The sequence below is a fragment of the Oenanthe melanoleuca genome, chromosome 4A (assembly GCF_029582105.1).
Source record: "Oenanthe melanoleuca isolate GR-GAL-2019-014 chromosome 4A, OMel1.0, whole genome shotgun sequence".
Classification (NCBI taxonomy): Eukaryota; Metazoa; Chordata; class Aves; order Passeriformes; family Muscicapidae; genus Oenanthe; species Oenanthe melanoleuca.
Window position 1 is genome coordinate 12,589,001 of NC_079338.1, and position 23,158 is coordinate 12,612,158.

The 23,158-nt window shown below is 49.3% G+C and overlaps 1 protein-coding gene across 7 annotated transcripts in view; it reads right to left on the reverse strand.

Moving 5' to 3' along the window:
• MBNL3 (muscleblind like splicing regulator 3) overlaps positions 1-10,205 on the reverse strand; it is a 90,742-nt gene extending 80,537 nt beyond the window's left edge. For 3 of the 7 annotated variants that reach the window (XR_008840489.1, XM_056491244.1, XM_056491245.1), the window contains exon 1: positions 10,086-10,205. Coding sequence is in view for 2 of the 7 variants with exons in the window: in XM_056491244.1 (XP_056347219.1) it covers positions 10,086-10,205 (120 nt within the window). In the remaining 5 variants the exon portion in view is untranslated. Of the gene's footprint in view, positions 1-8,687; positions 8,904-9,843; positions 9,971-10,085 lie in introns of those variants that run through there. The other 4 variants (XR_008840490.1, XM_056491246.1, XM_056491248.1 and 1 more) reach the window with 3 other exon arrangements.
• Between the last annotated feature and the right edge of the window lie 12,953 nt (positions 10,206-23,158).

Here is a 23,158-nt window from a genome sequence, read left to right on the forward strand (position 1 = left end):
CTCTCCTCAGTCATCATGACACTGACAGACAAATATCTGAGGATGCTCAGGAGAAAGCTATCAGGCAAGCAAGTCACCAGTCATGTCTGCTGCAGAATATCACAAATGATTGTGTTAAAAAAGCGTCTCACAAGTGTTTGAATCTACACTTTACTGAGAGAAAGGGAACTTCATGTCAATAAACCTGCAAATCACTGCCAGTCAGTCCCAAATCTGGCATGCTTGGCTGGACTGTGGCATTCCCCACTTGCTCTCCTGGTCCCTACATTGGGAAGTCAAGCCAACACATCCCATACCTACAAAATCAGAATTAGTGGGCAGCTTCTGAAACATAGTGTGTGGTGAATTGCTGCTGCATGGGATCAGTCCAACTCAGCTGCCCAGTCTTCTTGTTTCAAAAAGGGAATTACTGCTGCTAAAAGGCACCTGCCTTAGCTCACAGCCTTGCAATGGATGCTCTAAGCATTTTTCTAATTAAATCACTACATAATTATTAGAGTGTTTTATTGAACTAAAAAACCCCAGCACCTTACAAAAGGCTGCCAGAGACTGACTCAACCTCACCCATGCAGACGCTCTCCTGCAGCACTGGGCATCCTCCAGCTCCTCTTTCACCCCTTTCCCAGCTGACCCAAACTGCATTGGCCCAGGCATCATCCCTGCCCTCTGCCTCAGCCAGGACAAGCATTCATGAGACTGACAAAGCAGAGGAAGGAGGACAGCAGCAGTGAGGGAAGAGAACACACCCTTCAGTGCCAAAAAACATATGAAGTGCATGAAGGAGCAGGCTTAGCTCCTCCTGGCACCCATGAAGCCAAGAGCACTTGGCACAGCCAGGGAGCTCAAGCAGCCAAAGGCTCTGCCTTGGCAATGCCCCATTGTCAAGGGGTTTCCACCTCTTGTCCCAAATACACACGTTCCTCACAAGAGGTTCCAAGATCTAGGGGAAAACTTTATCATGTAAGCTGGCATGCAAAATGGTGTCACCACCCAGCTAGGGGCATCTATGACAGTCTCTACACCTGAATTTAGAAATACAGGTATCTCTAGAAAAACAAGATGGGTGGCACTATACAGAAAATAAATAAATCTGTTATTAAACACACTAAAAGCTTCCCTATACCTTATTAATAGGTTCTCAATCTCTTGTCAGAAGGATAACCTTCCACCTAACACAGGACACAGAATGAATCTGGCATTTGGCAGCAGCATCCTCATTCCAACCTTGGTACTTGAGCATCAGCTATGAATGAGTCATATTACAACAGTCACCAGAACTGGAAAGTCCCCAACTCAGCAGGTCTCTCCCTTCAGCAAGATTCATAAAACCTCCTGCAGAATCTGCCCTACATGCCATATTCATCTCCACAGTCTCAGAAGAAACGTGGATCACAGCTACTCAACCCACTGCTCTGCAGACCCTGAAAATCATGATGAAGGTGGTCAATCCTGTCAGAAAGAGAGGTGCCCTGGGCAGACTGGTCCAAGGGAGTGTGCAGTGCAGGCATGGGGAGGAGTGGGGATAACCTGCCTGCACTTCTGAGCACGGGGGAGAGGCTGGCTGCACCCAGAGGCAGCAGGGGAGGTGTCACCTCACTGCAGAGATGCAGGAGGGAAGGGGCTCGCTGTTCATCCTGCAGGAGAGCAGCCCACTCTGGTTTCCTTATTTACATGACCTGAAGTGCAGCTTCCTCAAGCACCATGTGAAAGGTGCTGCTTCATTAGGCAGACCACGCCTGGGCACTTGGGACAGCGCCAACCTTAGCTCGTTACTGAGGCTCTGCTTAACGAAGGGCACTGAGGTTGTCACACCGAGTGTTTCACTCAGTAATTAGTCCAGTCAAATTCATCAGTGGTGGACTTGGTCTGAGGAACAAGCAGAGTACATGGAATGGAGGCATATGTTTGTGGATCCAGGAGCCAAGCACAAACGCAAGGGGGGGATGTCAGTGCCAAAACCTGGGCAGTCTGTCTAAAGGCATGGAGGCTTCACAAAACACCTCTGCACTCTGACTGCCTCAGTCAGGTACAACTCCAGCATCTGGAGGCTCAAGAGAAAGGAGGATAAACCACCAGTAACCCAGTGGATGGCTCCATGCTACTGTTTCTTTTTTGCACTTCAAAAATAACTCCACTGAAATGTATCTGAATGCAATACAAGCCCCCTGAGCCAGCACTGCTTATTACTATTTATATAAAAATGTTCAGACTATATTTGAAAGGAGCCCACTGATACCTGGTATGGCTATAAAAAGATTCATCCATCCTGACTTGCTGGCTGCAGAGTAGGAGATCCTAAAACTGAGCAACTTAAGAAGAGTGAACCAGCATTGATTAAGAGTTTTGATAAGATTTTGGGGAGATAAACCCAAACACTTTTGCTGCCCAACCAGGGCACAGCCCAAAGAGCCTGATTCTGTCTTCTCCATCAGTTTTGCACCCCATGGTCTGCAGTAACATTTTGCTGTGGACTAACCCAATGCTCTGGAGACCAACTCCCAGCAGCAGCCCAGCAGTCAGCCATGGCTCAGAGCTTGTCCTTCACCAGGCAGGATTCCCCATCAATGACATGAGGATGTTTTACAGCTCACCATTCCAGCCTTCAGGACCACTTTAACTGGTCCATCAACCCACACAGGCTCCTCCCAGCATCACAGCCCTGCATTGCACAACCACACCTCACCACTACATAGTCCCAGAACCTTCCACCAAAACATTACCAAATGCTTCACTAGCACTAATGAATTAAGTCTCAGCATCCCAATTAACTCCAGGAGCAGAGAAGCAGGCTGAGGTGTCCCCATCTCCCTGTGAGCCTGCTGAGGAGGCCAGACCTGCCAGCTCCCTCTCTCTGCTCAGCTACAGACCTGTGAGATATTTCAAAGGCTCTTTCCAAAACAGAGGGATAGGAGAAAAAAAAAAAAGAAAAAGCTTTCTGTTTTCCTTGAAAAGCAGGTCGTGCAACAAAGAAAGCACCAATAAAGGTTTCACCGTCCAAATTAAAAGTCAAAGGCAGCAATGAAGTGTCTCTGAAATATAAGAAACACGTTGTGCACTGTGTGAAATTTATTGCTGCCTAGCAGAATGAAGCCAAACATCTTAATATGGAAAAACACCGCTACTTTTGACCCAAACAGATTGGGAACAGGAAGTAAAAACAAATCACCCAGCTGCGGCCTCCCCACACTAAGAGGAGCAGCAGCCAGTGTTTCCTGCCCACCCTCGCCCTGGCCACGGCTGCCAAGGTCTGCACACTGTTTGCTCAGGGGCCAATCCCACCTAAACCAGACAGTTTGTTATTAAAGATCAGGCCTTTATTGAAGGGGATTCTGCTAGGAGGAGCCAGGAAAATGAAACTGCAGCCATCACCCCAAAAGCTGCATCCATTTGCAAACTGCACAGGGACAGGCTCCTCTACAAGGAGATTCCTCTTCCTTCAGTGGCTCTCTAGATTTTCACCAGCCAAATTCCTGACTCAGGACAAGCATATTTCAAGAGTTAATTTTGGTTTTACTACATCATCACCAGCAAACCCTGAGAAATTAAGTCAAGCCTCAATTGGCTCGAAACATAATTGCATTTCTCTTAAATAATAGCTTTGCATTATTTCATTTTTTGTTGGGTTTTTTTTGGGTTGGGTTATTTTTTTAGCTCGTGCATATTACATTTTAATTATATTTTAAAGCTTTCATTTGCAGCTACAGGAATAACCCAGAAAGACATACAGATGAGCTAATTTTCAACTCATCACTTGACAAAGGACATGAAGCTTTAAAAAAACTGACAGATAGACCAAAGACCTTGGGAGGAAAAAATGAAACATGCAAAACTGAAAGCCCATTATCTCTTTTGTTAAAGCCAGTAACTCAGTGCCAAAGAGAACGGCTTTAAGACCTCACCAGAGCAAAAGCTGAATAACACACACGTAATGTAGTAGAAAATGCCATTTACACAAATGCTACACACTGAACAGCAGCTCAGAACCTGGTATTCTGACTAAAATTCTGCTTTCAGCAAATCTCATAAGTATCATCATCAGCTCAAGCAAATTTTTCCTACAAGATTTTAAGAGATTACATGCCAGGTATAGAATACTTCATAAAGCAGAATTCAATTTTTGCCTTGTGTGATTTTTTAAAAAATTTTATATATATGATAGCAACCAGCAAATTACAGCCATTAGTACAACACTGCCTTCACAGCACATTTATGGTAGCATTACCAAAAGCAGAATTTTATCCAACAACACTTCTGGATAACACAGACATCAGCAGAAACAAGGGGGGGAAAAAGCACATAAGCATGCACAACCACACATTTTGTGTGCATTACCATCCAAGACTCTTACAAGGATGGGTGTTTGTGGCACTGTTCTGCAAGACAGTACCCTGAGCACGCACAAGGGTCTGGAACACTCCTGCACACAGCAACCTCCAGTCCTACCTCATATTGCTTTAAATCCCTCACCTTCATGCTCATAAATGCAGCTTTGGCACAGGAGCTGCACTGCAAGGAAGGAAACTCACCCCACGCTCCTGTTACATGAAATCCTCCCTCTGCCCCAGCAAGCTCCCAGCAAAAATATCCAAGTTTATCACGCCAAGGAAAGAACAATAAGTGGGAGTCCGAAAAGGCAGTCAGAAGTACCGCCAAAAAATCAGAGCTCTTTCTCAAAAAAGGCCCTCCCTTAGGAAGCCTGCCAATCAAACCCGATCACGAGGCCGTTTTCCGAGGGTGAATAGAGTTCTTATTGACACAGCTTATGTCTGCAGCATGCAGCCCTCCACAAGGCTTTCAAGAGCAGATCGGATTACACAGACACATTCTCTCTGATTTTATGCATTCAGAAGCCCTCAGACATAAAATACCCGGCTCAGAAGGCCACTGCTTTTCCAGCTTGCTATCGGCCTACGTGCTTTTACAAAGAAAAACCCCAGGCAAACATATCCTGGCACCTTTACATGGGCTCCCAAGGCCCTCACCCTCGCTCAGCAGGGCCTTATAATTTGCAGGCCAAGCCACAGATTTGCTCCATGTGAATAATACAAGACGACTCATTCCCATGGTGAGTACTTAGCATCAGAATGAGAGAAGGGAAAAAACAAATATCTGCTGACACCATTTAAAATGGGAAACGATAACATCGCTCTGGGTAGACAATCCTTCCTGGAAGATGGCATGGAAAAAGGGGAGGATACACACCTTTTAAAAGAACAACATGCACTGCACAGCTTAGCAGGCAAGAGGTGACCACCTGCAAAAGCATCACAAGCACAAATTCAGGTAAATCATCTATCCAGGAGCAGCAATTTGCACACATGGATATCTGGAGAAAACAAACTAAAAAGATCCATTTATACAATTTCTATACTTAGGGGGCACGATAAGGAATTCCATTTCAGCAGCAGACACAAGGTCTGGAGAACCTGTGGTGTTGCATTGGAGGTGAACAGAGAATTACAAAATGTTTTATTATAAATGCTCCAGCTTAAAGGCTGAATTTCAGCAAAAGAGATAAGTCTGTGCTCAAATCATAAGACAAATTAGGACCTGAATATTGCCCTAGACATAAATGCATTCACTGCCCAGAGGTCTGGACTACACCAATTAAAAAGAAGCTCACAACCCACCCCTCCAAAGAGCCTAAAAAGCAAACCAGTACATCACACATGGGGAAGTGGATCCCTATCACCTAAAAAGGAACTCCTGCATCAACTCAGCCACAATGAATTGAAACTTCTCACTGAAATATTACAGATGGCAAACACAGCAAACCAAGCAAGCTTGAGCTTCAGAGCTTTTAAGGGATTTTAAGAGCAAACACACACTGTTCAATAAAGACATCCTCTCTTCTCTGCTTCCAGGCTGCAGTCATTCCCCAAACAAGATTTTCTAGCATTTTGCTAAAGATTTTTCTCACATTTTTCCTGACGGCTGGAGGAGCTGGATTTGGGCAATGGAAATGCAAGATGCCATCCATGTCTGTCTGACATGGCAGTTCTTTGGTTGGATTTTTGCACTGTTCTCAAAGCACACCAAGACAGCCATCACTGCTATGATTACCTCTGGATATTGAAATCTAAGCAAACCGTGTTTTTCAGTGCTCAGCCTCTCTTTCAATGAGCAGCCTTGTGTTTCTAGTACTCAGTTTCCACACATGACTTTTAGCATGCTCACGGTTCAAAAAGCCTGCTCCTATGAATGCCCCATACTCTTTCCCAACATATCTGAGTAATGCAATGGTTCACTCCACTGACAAAGCCAAGTTGTCACCACCAGCACAGAAGGGGTGTCCTACTGTGGGCATCAGTCACCAAATCCCAACTGTAGATTCATCATCTTCACCTGTGCCTGCATTAGCTACAAAGAAAATCTTTATTTGTTTTCAGCTCCTAACTGAGCTGCAGGCACTGGTGACTAGGCCAGCCATGGTTTGACCTGAGCCTTTAGGAAGGTCCACTTGCCAGGCATTAGTAATGCAGTTATTCCATGGTCCAGCCTCATCCTGTCCTGCCTGGGCCCCCCAAGTCCTTGTGCCAACACAACCATTTCTGTGGCCACATGGAGAAGCTGAGTGATGGCTAAAATGAGCGTCCTTACTTTTTTTGTTATTCTGCAAAATTATTCTTAAATCACAAGGATGGAAGAGACTGGAGGAAAAGGCCAGAAGCAGCACCACTTCCACCACAGCACCAGCTTCAAAATTGATTTGCAAGCTATGCTGCAAAAAGCAAGAAAGCCAGCCTCTCTCTGCAGTCACAAGTTTTTAAGTTTTGAGTTTTTCTTAAATGTGAAGAACAGCCCCTCAAAACTTCACATCTGATGGCATCATAAGTGCAAAATTCTAAGCTCCACATACTCATCTTGCCAAGATGGGACAAGCTCAGGAGAAAATTTCTAGGTCTGTAAAATTCTAAGAATAACTTTTAAGGCTTATGCCAACCATTCCCCAACAGAGAATAAGAGGGCAGAGCAGGCCCCCATTGCTTGTGATGTGGAACTGGGCATGAAAACCAGTAGGAAATCCTCTGTGTGGATTCAACATCTGAGAGGGACAACTGTCCAGCATCCCTACTGTCAGTAACCTTCCTGCAGCACATGGTCCAGCACTGGGAGGGAGGATTGACGGGTCTAGATCCATTTCCTCTTTCTCCAGGTGAGTCTCTCTCTCCCTCACAGCAGGGGAAAGGATGTGGCACCTTGAATTCTGCTGACCTGGCCAGATGCTGCAGGAGGCTGAGCAGGACAGTTTACAGCACCGTGGGGCTCATTTCCTTGCTGACCACCAGGTCTGCTTTGGGCCCCTGCCAACATATCCCAAAAGGCCCATAAGGCAGCACCAGATCTGCAGCAGCCACAGAGCTGTAAACAGGCTGAACCAGGTGCACACATAAAACTCAGCTACTCTAGGAAGGCCAACAAAGCCTGAAGTAGACTGCTCCTTCTCCTGCTATCAGCACATCCCATAATACCTAGAAGCTTCAGCACAGTCCACTGTCTTTGAAAAAGAAACACTCAAAACACTGAAATAGTTCTCAAAACTTTTCTGGGCCATCTCTACTTTAAAGTGACTTCATTTAAATGTGTACCACATCTATATATAGGCACACACACCGAGGGAAATCAGCACCCGTGAGCAGAGCTGGTGCCCACACACGGTACCTCTGCACAGCCTGCCAGCTCTGCCCGTGCAGCTCCACACCACAACCCCACAGAGCCTCTTCAAGCTGCCCCAGGAAGATCCTGCCCCACTGGCAGGAGAAATGAAAAGACCACAGCCTGCAGGCTCTCCACCACACCAGGCTCTACACCAGACTTGCTAACACTCATCTTTCTTGGGGTATGGAGAGTAATGGGGGCAGGGAACTTTTAAGATCGAATTAGAGTCCTTTAAGTCCTTCACTTCTGCATGAAACTGAACCCCCAAGTCCTCTCTTTAGGATTTTTTCCCTCCCAGGGAATGCACAATTTGAATGTTCATTAATAAATCAAGCTCCAAGGAGCAGGACTGTGCCATGTAAGGTATTTCTCCAACCTGGAGAGCAGCCTCCACATACTACCTTAACAGCAAAGGAGGACCCATAGAGGAAAAACATCTCTGCAACTCCATAGAAGCTGCTCTATGGAAACTTTAACTGCATTACTTCTGCTTCTGTATAATCCCAGAATAACTAGTTTAATTCAGGCTGCTCCAACTCAGACACTCAATAGTTTCAACCTGGTACAGACTAACCTCACTCTAATTACAGGATCATGTTACATGTCCAACAACTGCTGCAATTTAGTCTTGCCCGATACATCCCAGCTGAAAATTGCTCATCCCACCTCTCACTCTCTTACTTTTTGGAAACCTTTGAATGGAGGCAGGGATACCTAGCAACACCTCAGCATTTGACACACTCGCACCCCAAGCCCCATAAAGATTAAGTCATTATTTCCTTGCGGTAACAAAGGCAATGACTTCCATCAGTGCAGAATAAACTAGTTTTAGGCAAATAGCACAGACGTGACACTACTGTTCATACACTTCTCTATGCAAACGCAATACAGAATGATTGCTAAGAGCCACAACACCACGGATTCGCACGTCGCTCCCTGAGCCTGGTAGCACACACGGAGCCTAGCTGAGCAAGAGGGGAGTTTTCAGAGGCAAAAGCTGCAAGACCAGGCAGTCGGACTTTCACTACCTCAGAGGCAGGGGATGTTCCTTACAGCAGCGCACGTCTCGCCTTTGAGCTCAAAGCTGCATCGGCGGCTCCCGCTGCCGTGAGACGGGGAGGTTTGTCCCCGCAGCCGCTCGCCGCCCGCGCCTGAGCCGAATGTTAACAGGTCTCTGCCTCATGCCCGGCCGGGGAACGCTCCGCTGCCCGGGCGGACGCGCTGTCCGGCCATGGCTCGGCGATGATTCAGCAAGGGGGTGGCTCCCGGTGAGAAGGCACACCTCCTGCGAGCTGTCACACCGCGGGGCCGGGGCAAAATGGGAGACACAACTTGCTCTGTCTATCATGGCTGCACTTTCCAAAATGCGTAAGCTGGCCTGGTAGGGGCGAGGGGGGCGAAGGGGAGAGGCGGGGGGAGCGGGGTGTGTTTCCATCAGCAGGCATATGGGAATAATTGAAGGAAACATCTCGAGGCTTTTACCGATAGCACAAGTAAATGAAGGAAAAGAAGGGAAAAAAAAAAAAAAAAAAAAAAAAAAAAGCCAGACACTTTAGGAGCCAGCATCAACTTCGCCAGGCTGTGTTCTTTGTTTCTAGGCAGACTCCAGTGCGGTGGCAAGAATGAACAAATGCGCATGTCTTCATAGGAGTCAAAAAAAAAAAAAAAAAAAAAAAAAAAAAAAAAAAAAAAAAAGGAAAGAAAAAAATCCCCCCTCCCCTCCGGCCCCTCTCTCGCCGCTGCGGCGGCCGGAGCCCTCCGGAGAGTTTGGGCTGCTTTTCCAGAAGTAAAACTCCGCTTCCCGCTGCTCCGAGCGGGGGTTTGCCACGCTACCAGGCGGCCGGGGGTACGGCAGCGCCTGCAACACTTTCGGCTGCGAAAATTAGTTCTGGTGTGGGTTTTGTGATTTTTTTTTTTTCCTATTAAAGAACGGAACGCCGCCCCCGCCACGCTCCAACCGCGCCAGCCGCCCTCCGCAGCCGCCCGCCGGAGCGGAGCGGAGCCCGGGCCCGCCGCCGCCAGACAAAGGAGCGATGCGGAGCCGCGCCAGCACCCGCGGCCAGCCCGCTGCGCTCCCGGGACAGCGGGACCGGGACCGGCCGCCGCGCCCCCTCCCCGGAGCGCGCCCCCCGTCCCCCGCCGCTCGGGGGGGCACCGAGCGCCCCGCGGCCGCCCCGGCCTTACCTCGCAGCGGCGGCGGCGCTCGCAGGCAGCGGCGGCCGCTCCGTGCCACGCGCGGCGGCGCGGGGCGAGCCACGGGGGCCGGTTTAGCGCGGGGGCCGCCTGCGCGCCGCCATTTTAACGCCTCCCGCCCGCCCTCCGCCCCCCTCACCCCCCTCTCCCCGCGGCCACGCGCGGCGTGGAAATGCCACTCAGCGTCCCCCCTCGTCCTCCCCGTCCCCTCCGCCCCCCGTCCCCGCCGTTACATTGACGCAGCGGCTCCTGGTCGCCGGGCCCGCCGCGGCGGAGCTGTAGCAGCAGGGCAGCAGCAGCAGCCGCCGCCGTCGTGGCCCCTCCGCCGCCGCCTCCCGCCGCCGGGCGCACATGGTACGCTCCGGGGCCGCGCCGCGCCGCGCCCCGCCGGCCGCGCGCGCCGCCCGGCTGCTGCCATGGCAACCTCCCCGCGACCCCCGCCCGCGCGACCCGCGGGCCCGGCCGCGCCACACGGAGCCACCGCGCTCCGACCGAGCCCACCTGCCCCCAAAGCCACCGCCACCTGCTGAGGGTGCATCGCCACTGTCCCCAGGCCACCGCCGTACCTCCCTTCCTTCAGCCCCGGCTGTCATCACACCTCGCTGGCGTGTCCGCTCCATCCCCAAAGACACCGTCGCACCTCCTTGCTGGGGCCCCGCTATCCCCGAAACCGCCGTGGCATCCCCCCACTGAGGTGCTGCATCCCTACTGCCCCCAAATCACCGTCACGTATTCCTGATGTGTCCCCTCTATCCCCAAAACCACCACCATACACTCCCACTGTATCCACATTGTTCCCAAAGTCACTGTCATTTGTCCCCACTGTGTCCCTGCTGTCTCCAAAACTACCATCACGTCTTCTTGTTGTGTCCCCACTGTCCCCAAAAGCATCATCACATCCACCTTCCAAGGGGCTGTAGTTCCAGTGTCCACAAAGCCACCATGGTACCTTCCCACTCTGTACCCTCAGTCCCCAAAGCCACTGTCACAGCCCCCTGATGAGGAGCTGAATCCCTACTGTCCCCAAACCACCATCACATATCCCTGCTGTGTCCTCTCTGTCCCCAAAGCCATCACACCTTCTTGCTGTGTCCCCACTGTCCTCAAAGACACCATCCCATCCACCTGCTGAGGGGCTGCATCCCCACTGTTCACAAAGCCACCATCTTAACCCCCCCACTGTGTCCCTGCTGTCCCAAAGTCACCATCATATACCCCCCCACTGTGTCCTCTCTATTGCCAAAGCCACCATTACACCTTCCTGCTCTGCTTTTTCTGTCCCCCAAGCCACCATCATATGCCCCCACTGTGTCCCCACTGCGCCCAGTCACCATCATACCTTCCCTGTGTCCCTAAAGCCACTCTTACATGTCCCCACAGTATCCCTGCTGCCCCCAATGCCACCATCACACCTTTCTGCTCTGTTCCTGCTGTCCCCAAAGCCACCATCACCTCCCCCACCGCACCCATCCTTACGCCCAAAGCCATCATAGCACCGCCCCACGGAGGGGCCATACCCCCGCTGTCCCCCAGCAATCATCACACCCCCAAACACATCCCATTTGTCCCCAAAGCCACCACCACAGCCTCCCGCCGCCGAAGCTGCTGTCACTCCACCCCCCCAGCGGGGCCGTGTCCCTGCCAGGCTGGGCCATCCTTACCTGGGTAGTGGCACAGCTCTGCCACGCTGCAGTGCTCATTTTCACTCCTGTTTTGCAACAGAAGATTGCGTACGCCAGGACAGTCGCGAGGGAGAGTAGGCGCAATGTGAAGCAGATGAGCGAGTAAATCATGAAGCCGCCGTACATGTTCTGCATACTGCAAACGAGGAGCTAATTTCCTGGCAGCCGGCTTCAGGATGCTTCGAGTCAGTCTCTGCCGATGTGGCCCTTAAAAACCTCCCCGGCGGTGGTTGCAAGCAGCCCTGCTCCTGTCTGTCTTTAGCATCTAATTCCCACAAATATAGATAATTGAATTATGCATTTTGTTAGAGGGAGCGGAAAACAACCGGCAACCACTGGATCACTGAGGAAAACAAAGTCAGTCACTTTTTTTTTTTCTTAATTCAGCAATTTTGGGGAACGGTGACATTTTGTCGAGCATGAACTCAACCAGAGGCAGAGAGAAGCAGCTGAGCGTTGTTTATTGCACACAGAGTAGCCCGCCCTGACAGCAGCACTCATGGAAATAACACTAATAAAACTGTCGTGTTCATGGTCTGAGCAGCAGAGTGAGCCCTGGTTTCTGTGCCCTGTTCTGACAACCACTTCCCCAGTGACCACCAGCAGACTCCTTCGCCTCCCTTCCTAGTTACCACCACTGATTCATAGTTGAGATCAATTAGTTAATGTTTGCAAAGTCAGTTGAAGATGACAAAGCGTTACATGCTGCTAATAAAACCATAATGATCCCACTGTTAAACATTAAACACACAATGAGGTGTAAAAAAATTACCACATTTATGGAAAATTCCTCTTCTGCAAGGACAAAGGATTAGCTCCTAAAAAAAAGAAGGATGAGCACAAATTTGCACCACAGGATTGTGTCTCAAGGGTTTGGCTTCTGCTTGGATGTTTGCTACTGATTATTTGTGTGTCCATGGGCAGCTGCTGACCCACCTGAACATGGCAGCTTAATCCAGAGCTAGCCATGCTAGGGATGGTCCTTTCCATTTTGTGCCTCTGCCTCCCAGTCTTCTAAATGGAATGAGGATTGCAGCTGTGCAGCCTGATTTTTGCAGACAACATAATACAGCACTTAGCAAACCCTTGCAACACGGTCATTAGAAGCCTGGGGAGCTGTGCTGCCTGTGAGACACGTCACACCACAGTGCCAGGAATACAGGTGGGTGTGTGGGACTTTCTAGGAGATTTTTCTTGGCAATGAGTCTTGCTTTAAACGTAGAACTGGTAGCTGTGCCACTGGTAGGGCCCCAGGTCGCTGTATGCAGAGCAGCGCATGTCTGATGCTCTGACCTACAGGCAAGAAGGAGGAGAGGAACCAGGAAAACCACATTTGTCTGTAGCTCTGGGCCTGCACGGGGCCACATCCATGGTGATGAGGCACTGGTGTTTCTGGCAGGGCAGAAGCCATGGGTGGGGATTTGCACAACAGGAACTCCAGGCAGTTTAGGATTTGGCACAGTGATCTCAGAGAGGAGAACTCCTCTCCAAAAACAGCAGCCCTTTGACAAGGGATCCCTCATTTCCTCCATCAAACTGCCCTTTGCAAGGAGCACGCCTGAGCTGCAACAGCCTATTGCATTTTCCTCCTGAAATCTGATGCTGCCCTGCTTTGATGGCGATCAGTTGATGACTGCAGAAAAGCTGAATCATGAAACAGAGGTTATAAACAAGGTTATTTTTAACGAAGGGAATGAATCCCACATCGTTCAGAAGTCGGGGCAAGGGACTGTCAGCTAGGGCTTGCAGGTCTCACTTCTGCCCCGACGTTCTTTATGTCCTAGAGCAAATTAAAATCTCTCTAGCCTTTAATTTACCTCCTTGTAGCATGGACAAAGCAGCAGACTCCAGTTGTGCTTTCTTTGTACAGCAAAGCTCCTGGTGTGACAATAAGGCGATGCTGGGAGCAGTGTGATGCCAAGGGCTGGCTTGCACTGCCACCCGGCACCTTGCAGAGCTATTTTCAGCCATGCAAAATGATCACACGCAGCATTTCAACAATGTTCATAGACATTTCAGATGCAGAGAGAGACTAACCAGTCTGATTCCCCTCTCCCATATTTCACAGTCTTACATTTCAATTCCCACATGGATCCCAGTCACTTCTGCTTCATTTTGCTCACTGCAAACTCAAAATAGACAAGTTTTGCAACCCAGAGACTCATGCTGTGTCCTTCAGGCACTGGGGTGCTGCTGATGTGCTGTAGGTAGCCAACCCTGGGGAGGGAAGGCAGGTCTGGTTCACCTACAGCAAACTGGGAAATCTCCTGAGTATGCCACTTTTCTCACATTTAAATTCTTCCAAGAAAAGCATATTTCTTTTTTCCTAGGAAAGATGACTCAACTCAGAGAAGAAGGAGATTGAGGCTGGAGCTAGGTAGGCTTCAGTGCACTTCCCAAGAAATATGAACAACTCCACATACAGATCCTTGCAAACCAGTCTTCTCTGCTTCAGGCCCCAGTTAGCAAGTGCTTTGGGTGTGTCTTCCCAATATTACAAAGATAACTACCAAGGTTAAAGAACTCTAGATTTTTTGAAAATGTTTTGTAAATATATGAATTTAAATATATACACAGGTATATTTACAAAAAATATAGGAGATTCAGGAGATTGTAAACTTCCCTGCCATGCTTACTTAAAATGCTGTTAAGGAGGACTTTCGCTCCTGGAGGAACTTACCTTGCTCACTCAAGTTTTCTTTGAGTTAAATAGTGATTTCCAGACAGAAAATATCAGGTAGAACCCAAAGCAGAAATGGGTTGGATCCCAAGTGTGTTCTTTTCCCCTGGCCCATCTTCACTTACCTGCTGTGGAAGCAGACACCAAACCTTGGGACACACAGCAGAGCCTTGGCACAGGTGCCCAAGAACCTCCAGCCTGGCTGTGAGAAGTGGAACAGGACCAACCTTGCAAGCCAGTTCCCTCTTGCTGGTGCCTGCAAGGACAGTGGCTGGGAGCCAGCAGATGGAATAACCATTGCCCCGCGCTAGTTATGGGGCAGGGATGCTGCAAGGCTGTGCTAATTAGTGCTTGAGACGCCGCTGTGATCTGTAGATGAAAGGTGATTTACAGCTGCTAATTATTGCTCTCCTTCATGTGAAGTCTATTATTTCCTGGTGTCCCTCATTTTGACTCATGCCACATCCCGTATTCGGCACAGGGCAGGTTCCTCTCTGTGGAGCTGGTGCTTTACATCCCCAGCTGCTTGTACACTGTGCAAGTGTGTGGTCTGCTCTCTGCATCCATTCAAGGCAGCCTGGCTGGGTCCATGCTTGGAAACCTGGGCTGGAATTTGCACAGAGTTGCAACACTTGAGCAGATTGCTTAGCTGGTGGGTTCAGAGGGGCTGCATTCAATGCTGGGTACTCAGCTGGATTGTGCACTCAGCTCTGTGAGCAGTCAGAGGACCAGCTGGGTGAACCAGAGAGGAGAAACAGGAAAATCCCGAGCTTCTCTACTTGGGACTGCCCCAGGGAAGGGGAAGAAGCCAGAGAGGACCAGACTGGGGCCTCTTAGTCTATGGCTTCTCATCTGTGTCCCAAAGCTCCTGGGCAGGAATTACAAAGCAGGAGAGGTTCGTGTTTCTGGCAGGTGTCTGGAGGGAAGGGATATTAACGTGGTTTTGTGAACAGCCCATGGATAGTAGAAGGAGCAGATATATTCAGTGTCCTTCCCACGTTATGCCCCATGGCACATACAAGCAAAAGTAAGTGACATTTTGCTCTCATTGCTAAATAAAACAGCAGAAAGTAGCACATGGTGTAAGGTAGTTGTAACAACAGAGGAAGAAATATCCCTGATACTCTACACCAAAACAATTCTAGCACAGAGTGGGATTTCCTTCCCCCTCACTGATGGTGCAGCTCTCCAGCTGGGAAGTAAATGGCCACTCATGCAAGCTGGCACAAGGCAGTCAGGGATTTTTACAATTGAGACAGACATACCTCCTGCCTAGCCCACAGCAGTTTCCACCTTCTTCCCTGAAGTCCACAAGATTTTAAACCTGCAAATGATGAAACTCCCAGGCAGCCTTACGAACCAGAGAACAAGGAGGACTGGATGGGAACTCCAGTCCCAGTGCAGCCCTCTCTCCATCACCCTGTTCCCTTGGCTTCACCAAGCCCTCCTGGCAGCTGCTTGCCTACACATGAGTTGGGCTGGGGCTGCTGTTACTCTCCCTGTGGACACAACAGTCACACTCTAATTCCAGCTTTGGCTTGCTCTCAAACCCATTTGGGTCCTGTGCCACCTCCCTGGGAGCCAGTGATGGCAAGAGCCCTGCTTGTCCTCTGCAAAAGCCCCACTAATGTACACACAGGCTGCCCAGGGATGTGTAACACGAAGGAATCCGAGTGCTGAGCAGAAACTAGATTGCAGATCTGCACCCCAGTGGCAATGGATGTGCAGCCAGACTGTTCAGAAGTGCTTGTGCCAAGTGGGCTGATGAAGGCTGCAGTTTCTCTGGGCCTCTGTCACCCTCACACCCCCCTGCAGAGCCCTTTGTGGGGGCCATGAGACCCACGGGCCCTGCAGCCCACGCAGGAGGAACTCGGTGCTTCAGGCTGATGTTGTGATGCCTTCCCCTGCCCCATATTCCTGCAGGACTGTGAATCCTCTGAGGTACTAAGAAAGCCACAAGCTAATTCTTTCTCTTGCTACAAGGCAATCAATGGAGGGAGCCAAACACTGTTATGAAGAGCGTGGTTACTCATTAGAGGTCCCACCTATGCTGCAAAGGGAAAACAGAAAGATCCCCACCATAAAATCTGCCTTCTGCTGTGCTGTATTTTTTTGCTGCAACATTTTCTTCAGAAGGCTTTGCCCTGAATTCCTCAATGTGTGAGGGCGGAGGGACCTTGGGTCCAAAGTTGCCTTGCACATCACTCGCCCTCATGGCAATGAAACCCAGCATCTGCTGGGACAGGGTCCTGCACTGTATTCCTGCAATTCTGTATGGATTCTACTGAAGGAAATGCTGAAAATAAGTCTTCAAAACCTAACCCTGCTACAGCAGAAGCTGATTTTAATGGCTGCTGCTGAGTTTTAACCTTAAATGTGTTATCAAGGAGTGAGCAGAGACACAGGCCTTGAGCACCACTTAGAAATTGACATTTTACATAAGAGGTTGACAAACCAGGATCATTTTGACACCTTCAGTAAGATAAATCATGGTAGAGTATTAGAATTCTTTTATTTTTAGTAGCTGAATATTCGCAAATAACAGTTTTTAATAACCACGAATGACGACATCAAAGTGCCACACCCCTGACTGAAACCATCACTCACTTCTGGCAGGTAGGGAGGGATTTCTCAGCTTTCCTCCTCCTTTTAAACAACCTCTGCAGCAAAGAAACACTAAAAGGTGGAAAAAACACACAATCTTGCGTGGTGGTGACATTGACAGATGTGATGGTGCGGGCTGTACGTGACGTTGTGATTTTTTATTAATAACTCTGCACTGCAGAGCTCAGTTAGGAAAAGAAGGAGTGCCTGAGTGCGTGGGGAGGACAGCTTTGTTCTTTGGACTTGCAAGAGAAAGAACGTAACGTCAAAGGTAGAAACACAGGAGGGGAGCAAGGCTCACGAAGGAGGCAATGGGCTGTGGGTGGCTGTGAGCATCAGGTACAGGCAGCAAACGAGCCCTCGGCCATCAGGTGTCCAGGCTTGCAAATCAATTGGCTTGGATCAACAACAAGAGGGCGGGAAAAGATGCTCTCAGTTTGTGGGAGCAGATAAGAGATGTCCAGTTGTTTTGAATGAAAGGGTTTGGGAGTTTTTCTTTGCTGTTATGGTGAATTGCTCACAGAAACATGCTTGGTCCCTTACTCCAGCAAAGGAGTCCCCTCTGGTGCACACAAATCAGCCGTGCAGAGGTGCACAGAGCCAGGGAAGATGGGGAAAGAGGGATTCCTTCTCTAAAGCCAGCAAATGGCTGCAGCTGCCCCAGTTTGCCCCTCTCCCAAGCCGGCACGGAGGAACAGCTCTGCAGGGATCACACTGGCGGCTGTGGAGCAGTCGGGCTCAGCCCCGCAGAGCCCAGCCCGTGATGAACACACTGTCCCCAGTCACGTCCTGCAGCGCCGAGGGGAAGGAAACCGAGCTTCAAAGGGAGGGAGGCAGGAGGGGCCCGAGGTTCCGGGGGCGGCTGCTCCCCAGTGTTTGTCATCATCCGAAAGGAGAGTGAAAGTTTTCGCTCTTGGGGTAATTGTTACAGACATTTGGGTCTTGCTTTCACATGCCCTCTTCTTTTTTTGTTTTTTTAATTAACTGTAAACCCCATCCTGGCTGCTAAACAGGGATCTGTGGAACTGCAGCTTGTATAAATGTAGTGATTTATGTGCCTTTGGAAGTGAACTGGCATTTCTGAGGAGCCCCACCCAAGCCCAGCAAATACCATGGGAGCGCACTGACTCACTGGCTGCTGGCACTCTCCGCTCTCCCTCGATGGCTGGAGCCTGCAGCCAATCTGGGCACATGTGAGACAGTCCTGGTGAGGGAAGCCGGGTCCCCAAGGACACCTTACACGGAGAAAGCGCTGCCAAAACCTGCGGCTCCCAGGAGAGGCTCAGGAGGGAAGAGCAGCAGCGCTGCAAGGCTGAGCCAAGCTGTAATCAGGGAGCGATGCTGGGGAAGCGGCAGCGCTTGGCACAGCCTGTGCCCGCAGCGAGGGCTCAGAGCCCGCTGCCAATTCCCGAGCGTTCGGGTCACCCCAAGGCAGTCACCTGCCTGGCCAGCCCTGGCACAAGCCCCTCTGCTTTGCTACACCGTGAGAGCAGCCGGGAGGGTAGATGAGCTTGAGGAAGCTCTAAAAATAATAATAATAATAATAATAATAAATCCAGTGCTGCCTGCAGAAAGATCAGCCGAGGCAGCAATACCCGCTGAGCACCTGACACAGAGGAGCCTGACTTAGAGAAATCACTTCAGCCAATCGCAGGTGAGATCTTGGTAAACTAAATAAATAAATAACCAACCAAACAAAAAGACATCACCACATTGTTAAAATGGCCCCTGCCTACTCAGCGCTCTGCTCCCTCACGTTAATGCAATTGTGTTTGAGAACTGAGGTAGAAAAGTCCCTTTTGACTGCAGTGCTCCCAACACCTGACAGGCTGGCTCTTGCCTGGCTCATGGGGCATCTCCCAGCTTTTGCATACATCCCATACACAAGAAAGGGCCCACTGTTCACTGCCCCACCCACCCTAAGGAGACCCTTTTGCCATGCACCCAGAGACAGCAACTCTGATCATGGGTGTACCTGGGTGGTGTTTGCCTTGCAGAGCATGTGCTGGGCTCCTGCAGCTCCCAATTGCCATAAAGTGAACCAGCTGAGCCGGTCTTGCCCTGTTGGTTTTTTGTTGTTGTTGTTGGTTTGGTTTTTTTGCTAGCTATCCATCCAATATCTGCTGTAATAAAAAAGGCAAATCAGAAAACAATGCCGTCTGTTTGTGTGTTGTAAACTGGGAGAACAGCTGCTACTCCTGGGCTAAATGGAAAGCCTTTCCTTGAAAGCCATAAAAAGCAGAGTTTCTCCTTCCAGTCGCTGCATTATATCACAAAGAATGGCTTCTGCCAGCCTTGCTGCCCTTTTTCTAAATAAAACAAGGTACAATGGTGGGGAACAACACACAGGACACAAGTCTGCTCTGCCCCTCCGTGCTCAGCTGTGCCTTTGGAGAGCCTGAGGTGCATCTGAGAAGCAGAAAAATTGTTTCCTGACAATGACCAGCATGCAGGGGAACCCAAACACACACTGTCCCCTGTGTGTCCCTCTGAATTGTGGCATCATCTCCAAACACAACCAGCACCATCCCCCTGGGGACTTTCCCTGCAGATCACAGCACTGAGAGACACAGTGTCTGGTGTGCATTGCAGATCAGATTTTATTGTGGAATAGTATCTCCATCTCACATTGAAACAAACCCCCCTGGGTCATTGGTGGACTCAGGATATGATGATCTATGGAGGCATCACCCTTTCCCAAATGGGTTCTCATTTCTTCCTCCAGGGTCACTGCTCCAAGCAGAATGTGTGACAGGCTCCATCAGAAGCTAAAAGCTGCTGTAAATCTCCTCTTGGGCTGCCTGGGCAGCCCAGCCTGCACACTCCCCACCGTCCCCAAACACACAGAGGCTTTGTTTAAGCATTACTCAGCTAATATTTCTTTTTCCATGACTTACAAAAGGTGCACTAATAACTGTGGGAGAGCAGGAAGGCCAGGAAGGATTGCCACTCCTTGCCCCACCACAGCTCCAGCCCCTGACCCTCAAATGGCACAGTGTGTGTATCCCACCCAGCGAGCTGTGCATCCACCTCTGTGCCAGGGCTCGGCAGAAATCCTGGAAAGCCTTCCCAGTTAGTTAGCTAGTGCCTGCTACTCTCTCCCAGCCTTTTGCTGGGTTTATTTACCTCAGTGACAGGTCTTTTCAGGACTTGCAGCATCAGTCTTAGAGCCCCTTTGAAACTTTATACAGATGGGAGTAGGAAAAGAGCACAGGAGCAAGAGGATATAAATAAATGGGAGATGTCTGCTCTTGGCTGAGAATAACACCGTTTGATGGGAGAAAACTTTTGTCCTATTTTCTGTTTTATCAGTGGAACAGCACTTGACAAGACCACTGCTCAGCTTTTCTTTTCTTGTCATTCAGGAGGAAACATTTCTGCTTTAACAGAGAGGATGTTTCCTTGCAGACAGAAAAGCAGCCCGTACCCGAGCTGCAGCAGAGACAGCTCATCAAAGCTCCAACAAAGCTCCAACAAAGCTGCTGTTGTGCTGTAAGGCAGCAAAGCAAACAGCCTGTGCCTGTTATCACTTGGGCTTCACATGTGCAGCACTGTGACCACCATTAACAACAGCATGGGCTAAATTCTCATATCCCTGCTCTGATTCCAGCCATGTTCTGCTAACAGCCCCATAAAGCTGCCAGGGCAAATAGTCATTGTGAAAATACAGGACTTGGAGTGGCTGCAAGGCTCATCCCGGCCTCACACAGTGCATTAACCTTCTCAAGGATCCATCAGCACACAGGGATGGCATCACCAGCTCCCAGGATTAGCTCCCAAAGGAGGCAAAATTGAATATCTGCTATCCTAAATCATACCTTATAAACAAGCATCATTTAGCTGAGGAAAATGGGGGCTCAGGAGGCAGCAGAATCTGGGACTCTGCTGGTGAGCTGGGAGCTCTTTCCCTGTTTCCCAGCCCAGAATGAAATCAGAGGAGCTCCCTCTCCCCCGCCCCAAGGACTGCCCTCTCTGGGAAGCAGTGTTGGGAGCACAGGGCACTTCAAGAAGAGATTAAGAGAATTTGTGGGTGTTGGGCACGCAAAGATCTGGGAAGCTGGAGAAACAGATGGAATTTCAGATGAAACAGAGTTGCAAAAATATTTTCCTGTCCCCTGAAACATTTTAATTGAGTCCTGGATGCCTTCAACAATAGCTGTGCTCCTGAGAGTGGGATACTGTGTAAAAGCATCTCCTGGATGTATGCACAATGTTTCAGTGGAGGAGACGAATAAAGGGCAACATCCAAAAGGACAGACATCACCTAACCCGGGACATCCTCAAGGGGCACCATCCAGATGTATTGAAATAAATGCCTTCTTCCCACCTAAAATTTTGACCAACACCAGCATATTCAAGCAATGCACTTTACTTTCAACAAACTGGTGCTACAGTATTATTTATTTATTTATTTATTTATTTATTTATTTATTTACTTACTTACTTACTTACTTACTTACTTATTTAATAAGAGTTTATTCCTCAAAGACACCCATTTCCCAGGGGAGAGCTCAGGAGCAGGCAGGGCTCAGGTTTTGGGGAGAAAGGCAGGAGCCTGGCAGCAGGCTGGGGATTGGTTTTTCCATGGCTCCCTCTAGTGTGTACAACCCAAAATAGGATTGAACACAGACAATGAATTCTGTGCACTCCATGCAACCTAAAATAGATTTAATACAATGGGCACTTAAAATGTATTTCCATAAAAGGTGTTTGCTCTAGTAGAAATTCTGCCACTCTTGCACGGAAAAACAGCTACAAGGGCTGCAGGAGCAGCTGACTGAATTTTGCAGGCTCACAGTCTGATTTCCTGTGTTTCTGAACCAAAAATTAAAAGGTCAGAAAAACTCTTCTGTAATAGCAGCTCTGGCCTATTTTTCACCTATTGCTTTTTCATTTATTCATATCTTCCTCAGGGACTGATCTACCTATTATATTAATAAGGTTATTTTCTGAGACTAATCTAAGAAAATAAATTAAAAAGTCCAAACTTTTCATTAGATCTCAAAGAGGCAGAATTTCTCGGTCAAGGAGAGCTGAGACACTCAGGAATAAATGTCCAGCAAATAACATTTATTAGTTATGCATATTCATACTCACAGCCATGGACAAAGGCAGCCTCCACCAGCAGGCTCACAGGAGGCTGCCTGCAAACTGATGTGTTAAGTAAACAGCTCCTTTATTGCTCTAAGCAGTCACACAGTAAAGGAGCTCACATTTCCAAGGAGCTGTGGAGCAAAATAATAGAAAAGCTATTAAAGTCCAGGGAAAGATTGCATTCTATTGCCTAAATTAAAGCTTAAATCAGTATGGATGTAAATATTAGGGCTGTACTTTCTTCCACTTCTGAATAGCAAGCAGAACTTGGCCAGCACATAGAAATCCTTTCATTACATGACTCTTTCCCCCCTGGACCTCAGATGGGGCCAGGGAGGGGAGAACTTTGCCCTGAGGGCAGAGATCCTGGCATTGAATGAGGGCCAAGATCAGGCTGGGTTCTGATGTCCAGGCATCTCTGCTGCTTGGCAGGTGGGAACATTGAATACTGAGCCTCATGACCAGCAACAAAATCTTCCTCACACACCAACTCTATGGCAAAGAGCACCTTTAGCTTTGGGAAAGGTGCCAGTTTGAGAAATGGGCTCTTTTCTGAGGGATTACAAGAAAGTCAACCTTGAGATGCCCTTGGTAAGTCCCCTCCTATCCTGACTGCATCTCCTTTGCTCCCCTGGATTCTGAACCCTCCCTTGAGGAGCCAGGCTGACCATCAGACAAAGCAAAAGAAATGAGCCACACCCCAACACTTTGGTCAAGCAAATCCAAGGTGCATCCTGCTTAGTTATTATCAGCCCTGAGAATGAACCAGAACAATTTCCCAGGACCAGAGCTGTGTGCCACATGCAATTGCAGGGGATGCACCCAACCCCCCCCACAGGTCTGTGAGGAAGATGAGAATGCCAGGGCAGATCAGGACCTTGGCCTCTATCATGACCTGCTGCACACAAGCAATATATAAAATGATCAACAGGTTGCAAAGCAGGAAACTTCTGTTTTGCAGCTGGCTGATGGAAGGCAGCTTTGCCACACTGACTCAGGGACTCCTTCCCATCCCCAAAAGCAAAGTGCTGCATCTCTCCATGCTCAGGTTTCCTTCCAGGGAAGGCTGCAGGGCTGCACAGAAGGCACTGAGCATCCTGCAGAGGACAGAAGCCTGCAGCTATTGCTCCATCCCTGCAGGCACAGGGGACAGCACCACTGCCCCACAGGCTGGTGCCAGCTGAGATATTCCTTTAAGGGGACAGAATGAAATGACCCATGAGTATTCAGAACCCACAGAGCAGCA